At 41.6% G+C, this 14071-nt stretch overlaps 1 protein-coding gene across 1 annotated transcript in view; it reads left to right on the top strand.

The window, feature by feature from the left end:
- Positions 1-14071, top strand: part of GRWD1 (glutamate rich WD repeat containing 1) — a 52574-nt gene that overhangs the window by 19919 nt on the left and 18584 nt on the right. The window contains exons 2-3 of the mRNA XM_078654975.1: positions 4017-4134; positions 5989-6154. Of these exons, the coding sequence (XP_078511101.1) occupies positions 4017-4134; positions 5989-6154 (284 nt within the window). The remainder of the gene's footprint in view (positions 1-4016; positions 4135-5988; positions 6155-14071) is intronic.

A 14071-nucleotide genomic window follows, 5' to 3' on the forward strand; every position in this document is an offset into this window, starting at 1 on the left:
GGGAAAGAAGTACTGATAAAGATGGTTTGGTACAGATGAGGGTAATGTCGGTGGCAGGAGAGAGAGCACTACTTGTTGGAATAATTCTGATGCTCTAGGAGCGCACATGCAGCAAGTAGGGAATTTTTTGTTTGAGGCAATAATGGTCAGGAGATTTGAAAGTAAGCATGTAAAATTATTACTGTGAACTTCAGGAGGATATAAAAACAAAATAATTAGTGTCGAGGAGCAGCTAAAGGTACACACAAGCATCCTGTACCTGGCATGTTCCTCAAAGTGTAGTTCTGCTGAAGTCTTTTTCGCGAGAATTCTGAAACTTTTATATTCATTAGAGTCCGTGAACATGTGCAAATGTGATTACATCATACTGAAACCTTTTGGTGCAAGTAAAACAAAGGAAATGGACTTTGAAGTTCTGGATTTTGTGCTAATTGATAGCCAAAGAATTTATATTCTGGTTTGTCTGACAGTGACGTAAATTTGTGCCTTCTTCATAGTGCGCGCATTCTGCCATGGTTGCAATATGCGGAGGCCTTGCCTGGCAGTTTGGGATGGACTGTTCATATGCGGAGCTGTGTCAGTGGCACTGTGTGTGAAAAATGATGGGCAGGCATGTTACCCAGAGCAATTACATATGGTGTAAACTACCGGCAAGCTTTCCTCTCATTACCTTTTATTGGTTTGTTGCAATTTGGGGTTGCCAGCTATAAACAATGGCATTGTTATCTGGTACGGCCTGTTCCTCGGCCCCAGGCTGTAAATTTGCCTGGAGCAATTGTGGTGGGTACTTTGAATCTGTATCGCAGCTCTTACACTTTTATTTTTTAAATGTAAGTGGCACACTGCTCAGAACTGTTGGGTAACTGCTATTTAGAGTGGCAGTAACGCATTGCATCTGAATATGACAGACTGGCACTGTAGGCGCAGGGACCCCACAATTTTAACACCCCAGAATTTACCTCCACACAACATCCAAAATCTGATGAATCGGAGTCAGTTTCATGTGGCAATGTGTTCCCGAGGTAAGGTACCTCCCAGCATACCCAAAAAATCAGAAATACTGTAAAGTAAAAAGGCCTGCTCAGTAACTGAGTTCTAGATAAACGAAATAGTTAAAAGGATTTAATAAAAAAAATCTAAAAGGTGGTACAGAATAATTGCCATGAAGGCTCACAGCAAATAGAATATTTTTGATTCTGCACTTCTCTTTAATTCTCCAAGCCTCAAGCGGGCAGCAAAACAAAAGGGGAAATGAGCAGGGTACATAGCATTAAGGAAAGCTCCGGCTAACCCCCAAAATCGAAAGTTTTTATACATTATTTACGCATTGGAAATTAGTAAAACTTGAGGAAATGTAGTGGCATGGTCAAATGAGTTACATTCTTATGAAATCAGAGCACAGTCTCATTAAATGTCATATTATCCTAACACCATCTCACTACATGAATATTGATTCTGCCCACTCTATGCTGCCCGGAGCTGGTTGAACAAACTAGATACATGAACAACAGCAAGCTTTTATGAATGAACAGTGAGCTAGCGGAAAGACCTTGAAGTTAAATAACAGTTTTGTAGCTGAACCAGGGAGAAGATTCATTGCGAACAGCATGAAAAGTGAGAATGAAAATAAACAAAAATTATTCTGCTTGACGGTGTGCCACAGAAATAATAAACATTGAAATGTGCAGGTGGAAGACGAAGGTGACATCCATTTTGAAAAAGATGGCTGCTAGACCCAATTTGAGGCTTAGTTAACCAGGGGTGAGAAAACACACTTTTACACATCATAGGAGTTTAAAAAATATATAGTACTATCTCATTGTGTACATGTAATCAAGTGTAAAACCAGATTCTGCACCTCTATAAATAATGCATAACAATATAAATGCTCAAAAATCCCCCAAAGCGCTAGTATGTGTTAAATCATGTAATAACTACCAGAACTAGTCCCACACTTCAGCCTAATCAGTATTCTGGACAAAAATCCATACCTTGCGGCTCCATCTGAGACTGTTGATTAGGTGTAATGGTCTAAAAACTTACTTTAGTGTGCTTTATACTAATAGTTGTGCAAATATGAATAAAGTGCACTAGCAGTCCATGCACCAATATACATTATCAGCCAATACTAAACTAATCAATACATGGTGCATAATCAATTGATGTGTAAAGCATGGTGACCTGTACAGGATCTCTTAACTGCGAACAGTTGAATCTTTAGCTCACTCGCTCTTTATGTGTAGGTAGAGTGGGGTAAAGGTTCTTTTAAGAAGAACCTGCTTGGACAGAGCGTTCACATTATCACAACAGGGCAGCCAGGGCACCATTGTCAAGTTTTATTTACTTCCTCAATCACTGGCAGTACCCGTACTTGTTTAAGTTAACAGAAACAGCTAGCCACCAAGTATTTTAATGACCATTGTAGACACAGTGGTTTGTTGGCCTTGCCCACACACAGCAAAGCTTTCATGGAGCAGGGGTAATCTGCCGCCTTAACAATTAAAGAATGAACAACTGTTTTCTCTCCTTCCTTAACTAAACTGAATAGATCTTCAAATTCAGATGCATCATTTCAATTCAGTTTATTAAAGCTGTGGAGCTCCAATGAGGTCCACTTAAAAGGATACATACCAATTAATACATAAAATACAAGAGAACCATGTAAAAATACAGAATGACAAGGTGGTCCGAATACAACATTTTTCAACATGTAGGAGTATCAAAGGAAAAACATTTAGTATTTAGCAACCAACAATGAGGAAACAGCAGTATCAAAGGATAATATTTAGAATTTAGCAGCCAACATTGTAGAAGCAGAGCATATCTTGGGTTGTGGAAGTAATAATTAGGGAGCAGCCGGGGCACCGTAGAACACCTTCATGGACCAAAGTTTGAAAATAGCAGCCAAAAATGAGAGAACAGGGCATATCCTGAGATGTGCAAACAGCAAGCAACAGGATCAGGTGCAAAATTACAAATTTAAGGTTAAAAATTAGATCAACAAAAAGCCTTTAGAGTAGAAGCCAGAACAATGCGAAATACATTCGAAATTAGGAGAGGGTAAAACGACTACAAAGAATGTCAACGATTCAGAAATTCTATCCCACTTGGTAATTATACAATTAAAATATATACATAAATTCCTTAAAGTTAAACAATTTTTCACACACTGCTTTATTTTTGGGATTAAAAAGAAAGTTGTAAGCAGAAACTACATCTTAAAACCATTTTGTAAAAACATTGGCCTAAGCCAGCGACGGCGATGAAAGTCCAGTGCTGGACAAACAAACAAAACATGATCCAAGTTCTGGATATTCAGTTCACAGAATTTTTTTTTCCATGTTTCGAATTCTGAGACCAGTGTGCTTCTAAATCATTTAAAGGTAGGAGATGTAATCTAAATAAAAAGAACCAGCATCTTGTTCCATGATCTAAGTTCCAAGTTAAATATTTCTGAGGAAGTTTCAGGGGACTAGTCTTTGCTATTATCTTTAGTCTCTCTTTAGTATTACAGAAGTCACGATCACTATTAAAGCTGATCTTACCACTTACGTTTTTTACAGAGGATTTGAATTCTAATAGCGGGAGGGAAATCACAGATTCCTCCTGAACGCAAAACAATTTTAGAGCCAGAGAGAAATCTTGATTTAAAGAGTATTTCTCCCCATACTACCGATAATTTCCTTACACATGAAACCTCTTAGTGAATAAAATTAATTATTTTTAACTGGTATCCCCAGCATAAAACTCTGGAAATGCCTTGAATATAGGTGCTTATCAGTCCAAATTCCAATCTAATAGCAGGTGAAGAAACTAACGTATTAAAATTACACAATGTTCGTAATATCTGGCCTGCAACATTTCAAATTTGCACTCTGGGTGGTGGTTGAATCTTTTTGCATGTGTTTGTAGATGTGAGTTGCAGAGCTTCCAATAAATTGAACAGAGTTTTCATTATGTTTTTAACAATCCCTTTGATTTAGGAAAGAGATCTGAAACCTTAATCTCTTTTTCAGGAGCTCCATGTTTAAGTTTTGATGTCATCCCAGATCATCTTGGAAATGATAGAACTAACTTCCCGCTCACTGTTTTCCTCTGCGCTGGCACGCAGGCAGACACTGCTCAAGCAAACAGGTAAACTGCTCTGTCAATTCAACGGTCCTCCTTCACGCCACCAGCAAGAAGATTCATACACACTCTAAGGTCTGATGAGCAAAAGAGCAATTTTATTGGCGGCGATCACACCCGAACCGCTTTGATCACGGGTCAGAGAGTGCACATTCGCTTACAAGACTTTGGAGTGTATGCAAATCTTTTTGCTGATGGTGTGAAGGAGAGTTGTGATTTAAGAGGGCTTCCCACCCACTCGCTTTTTGCCGAATAAAAGAGGGCAGGAAAACGGTGGGAGAACCGTTCTGAAAAGTGTGTGTGTGTGTGTGTGTGTGTGTGTGTATGTATGTATGTATATAATGGTGGACCAAGCTGAATAAATCTCAAAACGAAATCTGTTGTTTGTGTCCGTTACAGTTGTGTACAGTGATTCACGACTGGTTTCGGGAATAGATATATATGTGTGTGTGTGTGTGTGTGTGTGTATATATATATATATATATATATATATATGTATATTTATTTAGTTTAATGGTGCCCCCCAAATATCATCCTCCTTTTTTTTAATGAGATCCAGATTGGATCATCTTTTAGTTTTCGTGGTGTGTGTTTTACATAACACATTCATTACATGATGGTACTTGCTGGTTACCAAAGCACGGACAGGTTTACAAAATCTCAAGGCATAAGATTTATGCAGGTAAACATGCATAAGAACATGGACAGACAACTGCCTTGAGTAATGTTCAGAGGATGGGGCTGTATACTGGAAAACCTGTGAACAATGGATTTTTAAGTGATTTGTATTACGGAGTGGATGGTATTGTTGAAAGCACGGGAGAGTCCAGACAGAGGTTGATGTTAGTCTTGGGCTCTTTATACATTTTACTTGAATGGGACCCTGAAGTCGATCTAGAAACTCAGGACCATAGCCTTGATGGAGAGGGCTCACAAGCTAGCAGCTTGTTATTAACCAATCCCTTGATCTGGGGGTTGAAGCTTGCCACTGTATGAGGATGATCTTTATTTTGGTCAGATTGTATTTGGTTGACTGATGAAAAGCAAAATTGGATAATGTTCAGGCATCATCTGAGGTTGTGGATCCGATTCGGGCCAAACTTTACACTGCAGCTGTGTGACCTTTGTGTATTGATGAGGATATCCTGTTTGACCAGCGTTCTTTGTAGAGCTTGAAGATCACTGGGTAAATCTGTTACTTTGGTGCTTGATGCAGAGTTCTTCGTTTGAAAGAATGTGAAGTGTTTGACATGACAAGAAGGAATATAGCCAGCAGCAGTGCTTAAGGAGGTCTCATTAACTTGCATTAAAACTTTGGGGGGCACACTGCTTGATTGACACAGTCAAATTCTTGGCATCGACATACACCTTGAAAAAAATTCCAGTCCATTGACTTTCTGAAAATGCTGCTAGTAAGTCTCAAGTGCAAATATATCTTTTACTTCGACATCAAGTGCTTCTCTCTGAAGCTAAATATTTGTACATAATTCTTTACAGTAGGCATCTTGCCAGGCACCAACTCCCCAACCCCTTCTTCTTTTACTAGCAGAATTCTAGGACTAGACAGTCTGGTCCTGCACTGTATAGCAAGCAAAAAGATAGTGAGAGCAAAATACCGGAGGTCCATTATGTGGCCTGCACAGTGAAATCTGGCAGAATCCACATCTTCTGCTACCCTCTGGAAGAGTTTGTCTACCCATATTTGTGGTCACACTGGTTGTCATTTATTGTGATTTTTGAAAAAACGAATGTGACCTCTGGCCAACCTTGCACCTTCTTTGTGGCTTGTTAAAGGGGAATGTAGTGCTGAAATAGGTGTAATGTGTAAACAAAATTCATATGAATTAACACTTTTTTCAGGCTGATGGTGTTGAAGATGCATAACCTCCACCGGACAAGCAAGGTGCCAAAGGAGGGCTCCGATTCAGAGAGCAGCGATAGCAGCGACGATGAGGACGACGAAGAGAAGAAACCACGCCTGGAGCTAGCCATGGTGCCTCACTATGGAGGGATCAACCGTGTCCGGGTAAGACTTTGAAATCCCTCTATGGCATGGAGCACTCTTTGTCAGGATGTGCTCCGCAGGATTCAGTTGCCGCAAGCAAGGGTCCACCTCCTGATATCACCAACACCCCAAATATAATATACAGAGTGCTCGAGCGATCAGGTGAGGGAAAGGAAAGGGAAGGGACAGCAGGGAAAGGAACCTGAAATTACAAAAGACAAAGATATAAACAAAGCAAGTAAAATAAGACTACTCTCATGTATTCTCACTAAAGACTTCCTATACCTTTTTGGAACAGATTGCAATCTCAGCTCAGGAGAGCCCCCAGGACCCTTCTGAAGCCGTGTCTTCTGTCTGTAATCAGAGAATTTCTCATAAGTAGCAAAACCAAAAGCACATAACATCAGCATATCACTGTTTGGTCATCCCCCCATACTTACCATCATTCAAACAGAAGCCTTTTAAATGGTTGTTCTGTATGTTTCATCCGCATACAGTGGAGACCTCTCCACTGAATCCTCAATGCAATATTAAAGAGAAGTTAGGATCCCTTCCTTCCAGAGTTACCAAATCAAAATGTAAAAAAAAAAGCAATAAGCTGGGATAAAGCATAATCCACAGACTCGGTAATGCGTGGTAGAATACCACCGCATTCCTCTCTGCTAGTAAGTTCGTAAAATGTATCACCAAGAACACGACAACGTGTGGTTCCTGTCACCACCGCGCTCTGCTCTGAATGAATGCCAAAAGTCTCAAGGAAATGATAGGTCAGAAGTCACAGCGCAAATACAAGGTTAAATTCACCCCGCGTTGTCTCTGTAGATGCCAAGAAAACAAAACTAAGAAATCCAAAACCTCCCACCAAAACACGGAAATGCGTAGTTAAGTCGCCACTGCATTCCGCTTTGGGAGCGCACTGAAACTAACCCCAACCGCACTGTCTCCTAGCTCTCCCTCGAGACAGGAGGGCTCACCGCAATGCAGGAATCACTCGAATACAGGACACCAGCTAACATTAACGTCTGTGAACACCACGGAGGCAGGAATAACACTCCCTGCCAGTGGACCGCTCTCGCCCTCTGCGAGAGCGATTACAGCTTTCAAACCCAGAATTACGCGCATCGGCCTATGCGCGACCTCGCCTCCGTACTTTCTCCCCTCAGGGCATCATGGGAGTGATGCCATGTAGTTCGAGTACTTGTGAGGCAGGCGCAGCTACAGCAAATCCTGTTTGGTCACTGTATTGAAAGCAGGGGTGTGTTAAGGTGAATTCTTTTGCATTCTGTTAGGGCTGTGCTCTTTTTTTACTTTTACAAACTTCACCAAATCAAATTTGTGATGCCAAACAACTATGGCTAATTTGTACCCACCAAAAACTTGTGCAAACTTGACCAAGTTACAAATATTTACTGTCAATTTTAAATTTCACACTTTCCAAATTGAAAGACGTTCCATAATAGAAGGTGGTTTTTTGTTGTTTTTTTTTTAAACGTTTAAGAACCATTATGTAATTGCTTTCCTGGATGAACAAACTTTTATGGAACATTCCTTCACCACCATTATACAGGTTCTCACAGCTCCAGCTCTTCTTTGCTAGCTAGGTTCGCATGCATACCAAGACATACATACAAACTCCAGTTCACGTCCACATTAAAATGTCTTTTCACAACTGGTTTCAGGGGTCATTTGGTCATAGCAGCTACTGCATGTCTCAGCAGGGCCTTCTTTACTGCCCAGATGCAGGAGATAAGGTCCCGGTTACAATTAGTCTGTTAATGTTCTCACAGGCTGTCACAACTTTTTCTGTTCTGGACCATCTGCTCTATCCAACTTCAGGAAAGAATTTCTGCAGGGTGAGCAGGCTTCACTGTCGGTATGAACCCTTATTTCTTCAGCAGGAACAAGGGGAGCGATAGTTTGCCTCCTGTAGCCCTGATATCGGCATTCAAGTCCTAGATGGGGCCAAGTCTCACCTGGCCTCCCAGACAGTTAAATAAAAAGTCTTTAAGCGGCTGACTTCTTTTCCTCTTAGACTCCATCAGGCCAATTTTTTGGGGGCGTGGGGGATTGCAGGGGAAGTTCCAAGCATAGTCACGCTAAATAGTAGAAACAGACACTACTTGGCAAATTCTCTGGGACACGCTACATTTTCCATACTTTCTCTACTCTAGAATCTTGGCAAAGTTGCCCAGTTCCTGTTCTGTCTGGCAGTAACTAGTACTGTGCACCTCACAGAAAACCAAGAGCAGCCCTCTACCTGTTTGCTGCTTTTGATTGTGCTTTACTGGAACTTTTGTAGGCTGTAAACTCGATTATTTATATATATATATATATATATATATATATATATATATATATATATATATATTAATATATATATATGATTGATTATGAAAGCCACAGCAGTCTCGGCCTGGGGGCCCACTGGGGTGTTTTATGGAATTGTTTTAGTGGCATAGTGAAGACGGACCCCACAGGGGGAACAATGAGCCCGTCATCCGGACTACAAGCACCAGCATGCCTTTATGAAATCCACTGGGGTGTGGCATGTAATTAGCGCATGCGTTTAAAGGCTTGTCTGTTTCACTACGCTTTTCCCAGAAGGAGTCGCATGACTTTGAAACGCGTTGGGATGCTATTTTTAACTCTGGACCAAGCAAGCTGTTGTAAATAAATTCGTGGTGCTAGCTACTCTGCTGCTGGGTCGTTCTTACCTCAGGGCAACGTGTGATGAATTTAAATGCGGCGGTCCGGCCGCAGAGAACCTACCACTGCCTGTTAGGTGGGGCCTGTCGACAGAAAGAAACTTCAAGTCGTCGTAAAGGCGCAGCAGAATGAATTATGAAAGCCTGGGGGCCCACTGGGGTGTTTTATGGAATCGTTTTAGTGGCATAGTGAAGACTGACCCCACAGGGGGAACAATGAGCCCGTCATCAGGACTACAAGCACCAGCATGCCTTTATGAAATCCACTGGGGTGTGGCATGTAATCAGCGCATGCGTTTAAAGGCTTGTCTGTTTCACTCCCTTTCCCCAGAAGGAGTCGCATGACTTTGAAACGCATTGGGATGCTATTTTTAACTCTGGACCAAGCAAGCTGTTGCAAATAAATTCGTGGTGCAAGCTACTCTGCTGCTGGTTCATTCTTACCTCAGGGCAACGTGTGATGAATATGAATATATCTATATGTATATATTATATATATATATATATATATATATCAATGCTCGAAGGTGTCCACCTTTGAGTAGCACGCGAACAGCAGCTTGGTTTATGTATAGGTGAGGACGGGGATCCACTCGTAGACGCCGCTCCGTACGGGATCTGCCCGACGCGTTTCGAAGCTCCATATGCTTCTCTTCAGGGGCTTTAACGGAAGCGGTGTGCGCAACCGCCAACCCACTTCCCCATTTTATATATAACACACCCACCGATGGGAGGCTCAAATGAGACTGCATTCTGGGAAGTGTGGTCCGGGAAGCACACAATCAAGTCCTGTATGGACTCCACAAGTGGGCCCGTCCTCGATTCCAAGTACGACTGCTGCTTCACTTTCGTGACCCCCAGGGTACCGGGGTGGTGCATACTCCGCGGCTGGACGGCCGCGTATAAATCAGCAGCAGTCGTACTTGGAATCGAGGACGGGCCCACTTGTGGAGTCCATACAGGACTTGATTGTGTGCTTCCCGGACCACACTTCCCAGAATGCACAGTCTCATTTGAGCCTCCCATCGGTGGGTGTGTTATATATAGGATGGGGAAGTGGGTCGGCGGTTGCGCACACCGCTTCCGTTAAAGCCCCTGAAGAGAAGCAAATGGAGCTTCGAAACGCGTCGGGCAGATCCCTTACGGAGTGGCGTCTGCCAGTGGATCCCCGTCCTCACCTATACATAAACCAAGCTGCTGTTCGCGTGCTACTCAAAGGTGGACACCTTCGAGCATTGATTTATACGCGGCCGTCCAGCCGCGGAGTATGCACCACCCCGGCACCCTGGGGGTCACTAAAGTGAAGCAGCAGTCGTACTTGGAATCGAGGACGGGCCCACTTGTTGAGTCCATACAGGACTTGATAGTGTGCTTCCCGGACCACACTTCCCAGAATGCACAGTCTCATTTGAGCCTCCCATCGGTGGGTGTGTTATATATAGGATGGGGAAGTGGGTCGGCGGTTGCGCACACCGCTTCCGTTAAAGCCCCTGAAGAGAAGCAAATGGAGCTTCGAAACGCGTCGGGCAGATCCCTTACGGAGCGGCGTCTGCGAGTGGATCCCCGTCCTCACCTATACATAAACCAAGCTGCTGTTCGCGTGCTACTCAAAGGTGGACACCTTCGAGCATTGAGATCAATATATATATATATATATATATATATATATATATATATTGAACACAGCAGAGGAATACATCAGGGTATTGAATGACAACAACCTTAACCTGCAGTTCTCTGGTTCAATTAGTCCGGTGGCAGCGGAGTACTTGGACCTGAGAGTGTTCATAGAAGGGGAACAACTACACACTGCATTGTACAGAAAGGAGACTGCGGGCAATTCAACACTCTTTGCCAGCAGCAGCCATCCCCCCCCCCCCCCCCCCCCCCCCCCAGCTAATTGGGAGCATTCCTTACGGGGAACTATTGAGGCTCTGAAGAAATTGCTCCAGGGACTCAGACTTCGAGGCGGCTGCCTCGGAGTGCCTATCATGCTTCGCAATTAGGGGGTATGGTGGGGAACTACTGCAAAGAACATTGAGGAAGGTGAGAAAGATTCCAAGAGGGACTTTATTCACTGCCAAACCCACAAGGGGCGGCCGTGAAAAGGATGAAGCCACAAGTAAAGGGAAATTCAGGCTGATCACTCCCTACTCATCAGGGGCCAACGACCCCTGAGCTATGCTTAAAAAAAACTGGCATATCCTGCAAACGGATAATGTGCTGAAGGAAGATCTACCTGCTTTTCCATTATTAACCTTCAGCAAAGCTTGGTCACTAGGAGACCTGCTTGTCACTAGTCACCTGGAGAGACCTATATCGAAGACCAACACCCTTAAAGAACAGAAAGGGTTTTATCCTTGTGGTCGCTGCAAGGCCTGTGCGGGCAGTAAAAGGGTCCTATCGTATATGATACCCGAGACAGGGAAGAAAATATACATTAAAAAGTTTATCACCTGCAGCACTCAATATGCAGTCTATTGCTTGCTCTGCCCCTGTGGCCTTCGCTACATTGGTAGCACAATCAAGGAACTGAAATTGAGGATATTAGAACATCTCAGGGCTATCGACAAGGCGGATCCCACCTATCCGGTGGCCCGCCACTTTGCTGAGGTACACGGTCGGGACCGAAATAAACTGCAGTATTTTGGTTTGGACATTGTCCCACCTAATGCCAGAGGCGGCGACCGCTTAAGATGACTCCGTAGATTGGAGTCGAGGTATATTATAGACCTCTCTACCAAGTATCCAAGGGGTCTAAATAGTGGGGAGGAGATGGCGTTCCATTTGGGAAAGTAAAGCTGTAATTTGAGAACAAATAGGAATGCCAACGTATTGGTTGCAACATATGGAAAGCCACATGCACCAATACGGAACTTACAATCAATGAATTCAAGCCTATCTCCGAAATATCTGCTGTAAATTGTGATCTGTGATTTGTAAATTTTGATCGGAACACTTATTAGTTTGCCATGATCACGTAAGTGAATTTGCCACTGAAGTTAAGATGATTGTTTTTTCTATAACATTCGATTGATGAATTTTTAATCTTTAAATTTGAATCAATTGTTTTATTATAGGTATGGATTTGAACTGCCATATACATTAATCCTTTGAATGATGGAATTTGATGAACTTTTTATTGACTCGGTGTAATACATGTGTATTTTGTCATAGTGGAGTAATCATGACTGGATGGATTAACAGAGGACACTAGCCGATCCACGGCTTTATTATTGTTGAACATTTAAACTTTTTTTATATAATTAATACCCCCCTGTCCATGGACAATAGCCCATTGGTTGGCAGAATAAGTGCTTTGCACGTACCTAATGGTCTTGTATATACATTCCAAGATGGCGCCCATTGTGACTCTAGGAGGTTTGAGTCCTTTGTTGATGCCTATGTTCATGAAAAACTTTATTAACATGTCGAATGTTGAAGTGTTACACACACTGACGAAGGCAGCACGCCGAAACACGTCTGTGCAAGTCCACGCAAAATAAATCATTTGTGGTTACCACGACCTCCTTGACTGCTGTGCATTTCTTTTGAATTGGAAAGAAAAGACTGAGCGATATATATATATATATATATATATATATATATATATATATATATATATATATATATATATATATATATATACGCACACATATACATACATACTTACATATACACTCTTCTTCCTCGTTTTCTTTCGGCTTGAGTATAAAGAGCACGGACCACAGGATTCTTTCAAATACCGTTCTGTTTATTAGGATTCACAGACAGAGACGGCAGCCATAACACGTTTCATCCCTCCCTGGGGACTTCATCACATGACGCGATGCTACCTATGGCAATGATTTTTAAAGGTTACATTTTTTTCTTTTTTTAAACATCGTTTTTCATTGGGTAAAAGTGTACCACATGGTATAATGTGCAAAACTGTGCTTGGTGCTATTTAGCTTACTAAAACTGCATAACAGTACATTATGACATCCATTTACATTTATGACTTTCATCATTGTGTCATTCTTAGTTAATACTGGGATAATTCCCAAAGTCAAACATCACAATTGATTTTCTTGGCATAATTTCAGTACTTATTGCAGATCATGATGTTCAATCTACTTTGGTGGCAACTAGATGAGACAATAACTGAAATGATCAATTAAACTATTATTTTTTAGTCTGCTTTGCCTCACGGGACAGTTCATTATCAATACATATAGATATAAATATAAATCCATAAATGTATATAAAAATAGATAAATATAAATAGATATGTATACACATATCCATAAATCTATGTAAATCCAATAAATATGCATTAAAACGACCCATCCTCTCAATTGTAAAAATGAAAATCATCTAGTTGACATTGCCTCGGTGTGCAAATTTCTGAGCAAAAATTACATATAAACACTATATCATTGAGACAATTATTTTCACCACTTTCCAATCTCTATTTAGAAAAAAAATTGTGGCGTTTTGGGATAAATCCCTATTGTCTCTTGGTGTCCGATCTTTACATTGAGACGCTTAGAAAATGTCCAGTTGTCTGATCTTTATATCCTAGTTTGCTAAGTTACTGTTGTTGCTGGATGTACCTGTGCAAAAAAGAAAGTTCATGTGCAAAACATAAGAGAGCAAAAAGTGCAAATTGTGCCTAATAAAAAGGTTAAGATAGCTTTAAAAAGACTATGAGGGAAATGTATCTATTGTAAACAGTATAAATACATTGAGGCGGTACTAGATCATTTTTGATTTTTAGTTTGTTGTATGATACTTCATTTTAGCAAACTTAGTAATATTAAGTGCTAACAGATCTTCAATTGAGCTGTAACTGGTCAAAGACACTGATCATATATACTGTGGAATTGGAGCTGACACCCTCACTTTACAGGCTTGCATGTAGTTCACCCGAACTATTCAGTCCATTAGGATGCTTACTATCTAAACTTAAAATGTAATGCATCTCTAACAGTCTGAGGTTTTTTCCTCTGTCACCGCCTCTTTTGTTTTTGGGGACCGAATCAATAAGAAAATATTTGAGATCCTTTGGGTTACCCTCATGTTTTTCTTGAAAGTGGTATGACAGATCGTGGTTTTTGATGGCTCGTATGTGTTGGAGCACCCTTTTATGCCCCGGTAGAATGGTACTTCCGATGTATCTTAAACCACATGGGCACTCCAACACATACACCACATGATCAGTCTTACAATTTAGGGCTTTGGTTATTTCCCT

The sequence above is a fragment of the Lissotriton helveticus genome, chromosome 7 (genome assembly GCF_964261635.1).
Source record: "Lissotriton helveticus chromosome 7, aLisHel1.1, whole genome shotgun sequence".
In the NCBI taxonomy this organism is placed as follows: Eukaryota; Metazoa; Chordata; class Amphibia; order Caudata; family Salamandridae; genus Lissotriton; species Lissotriton helveticus.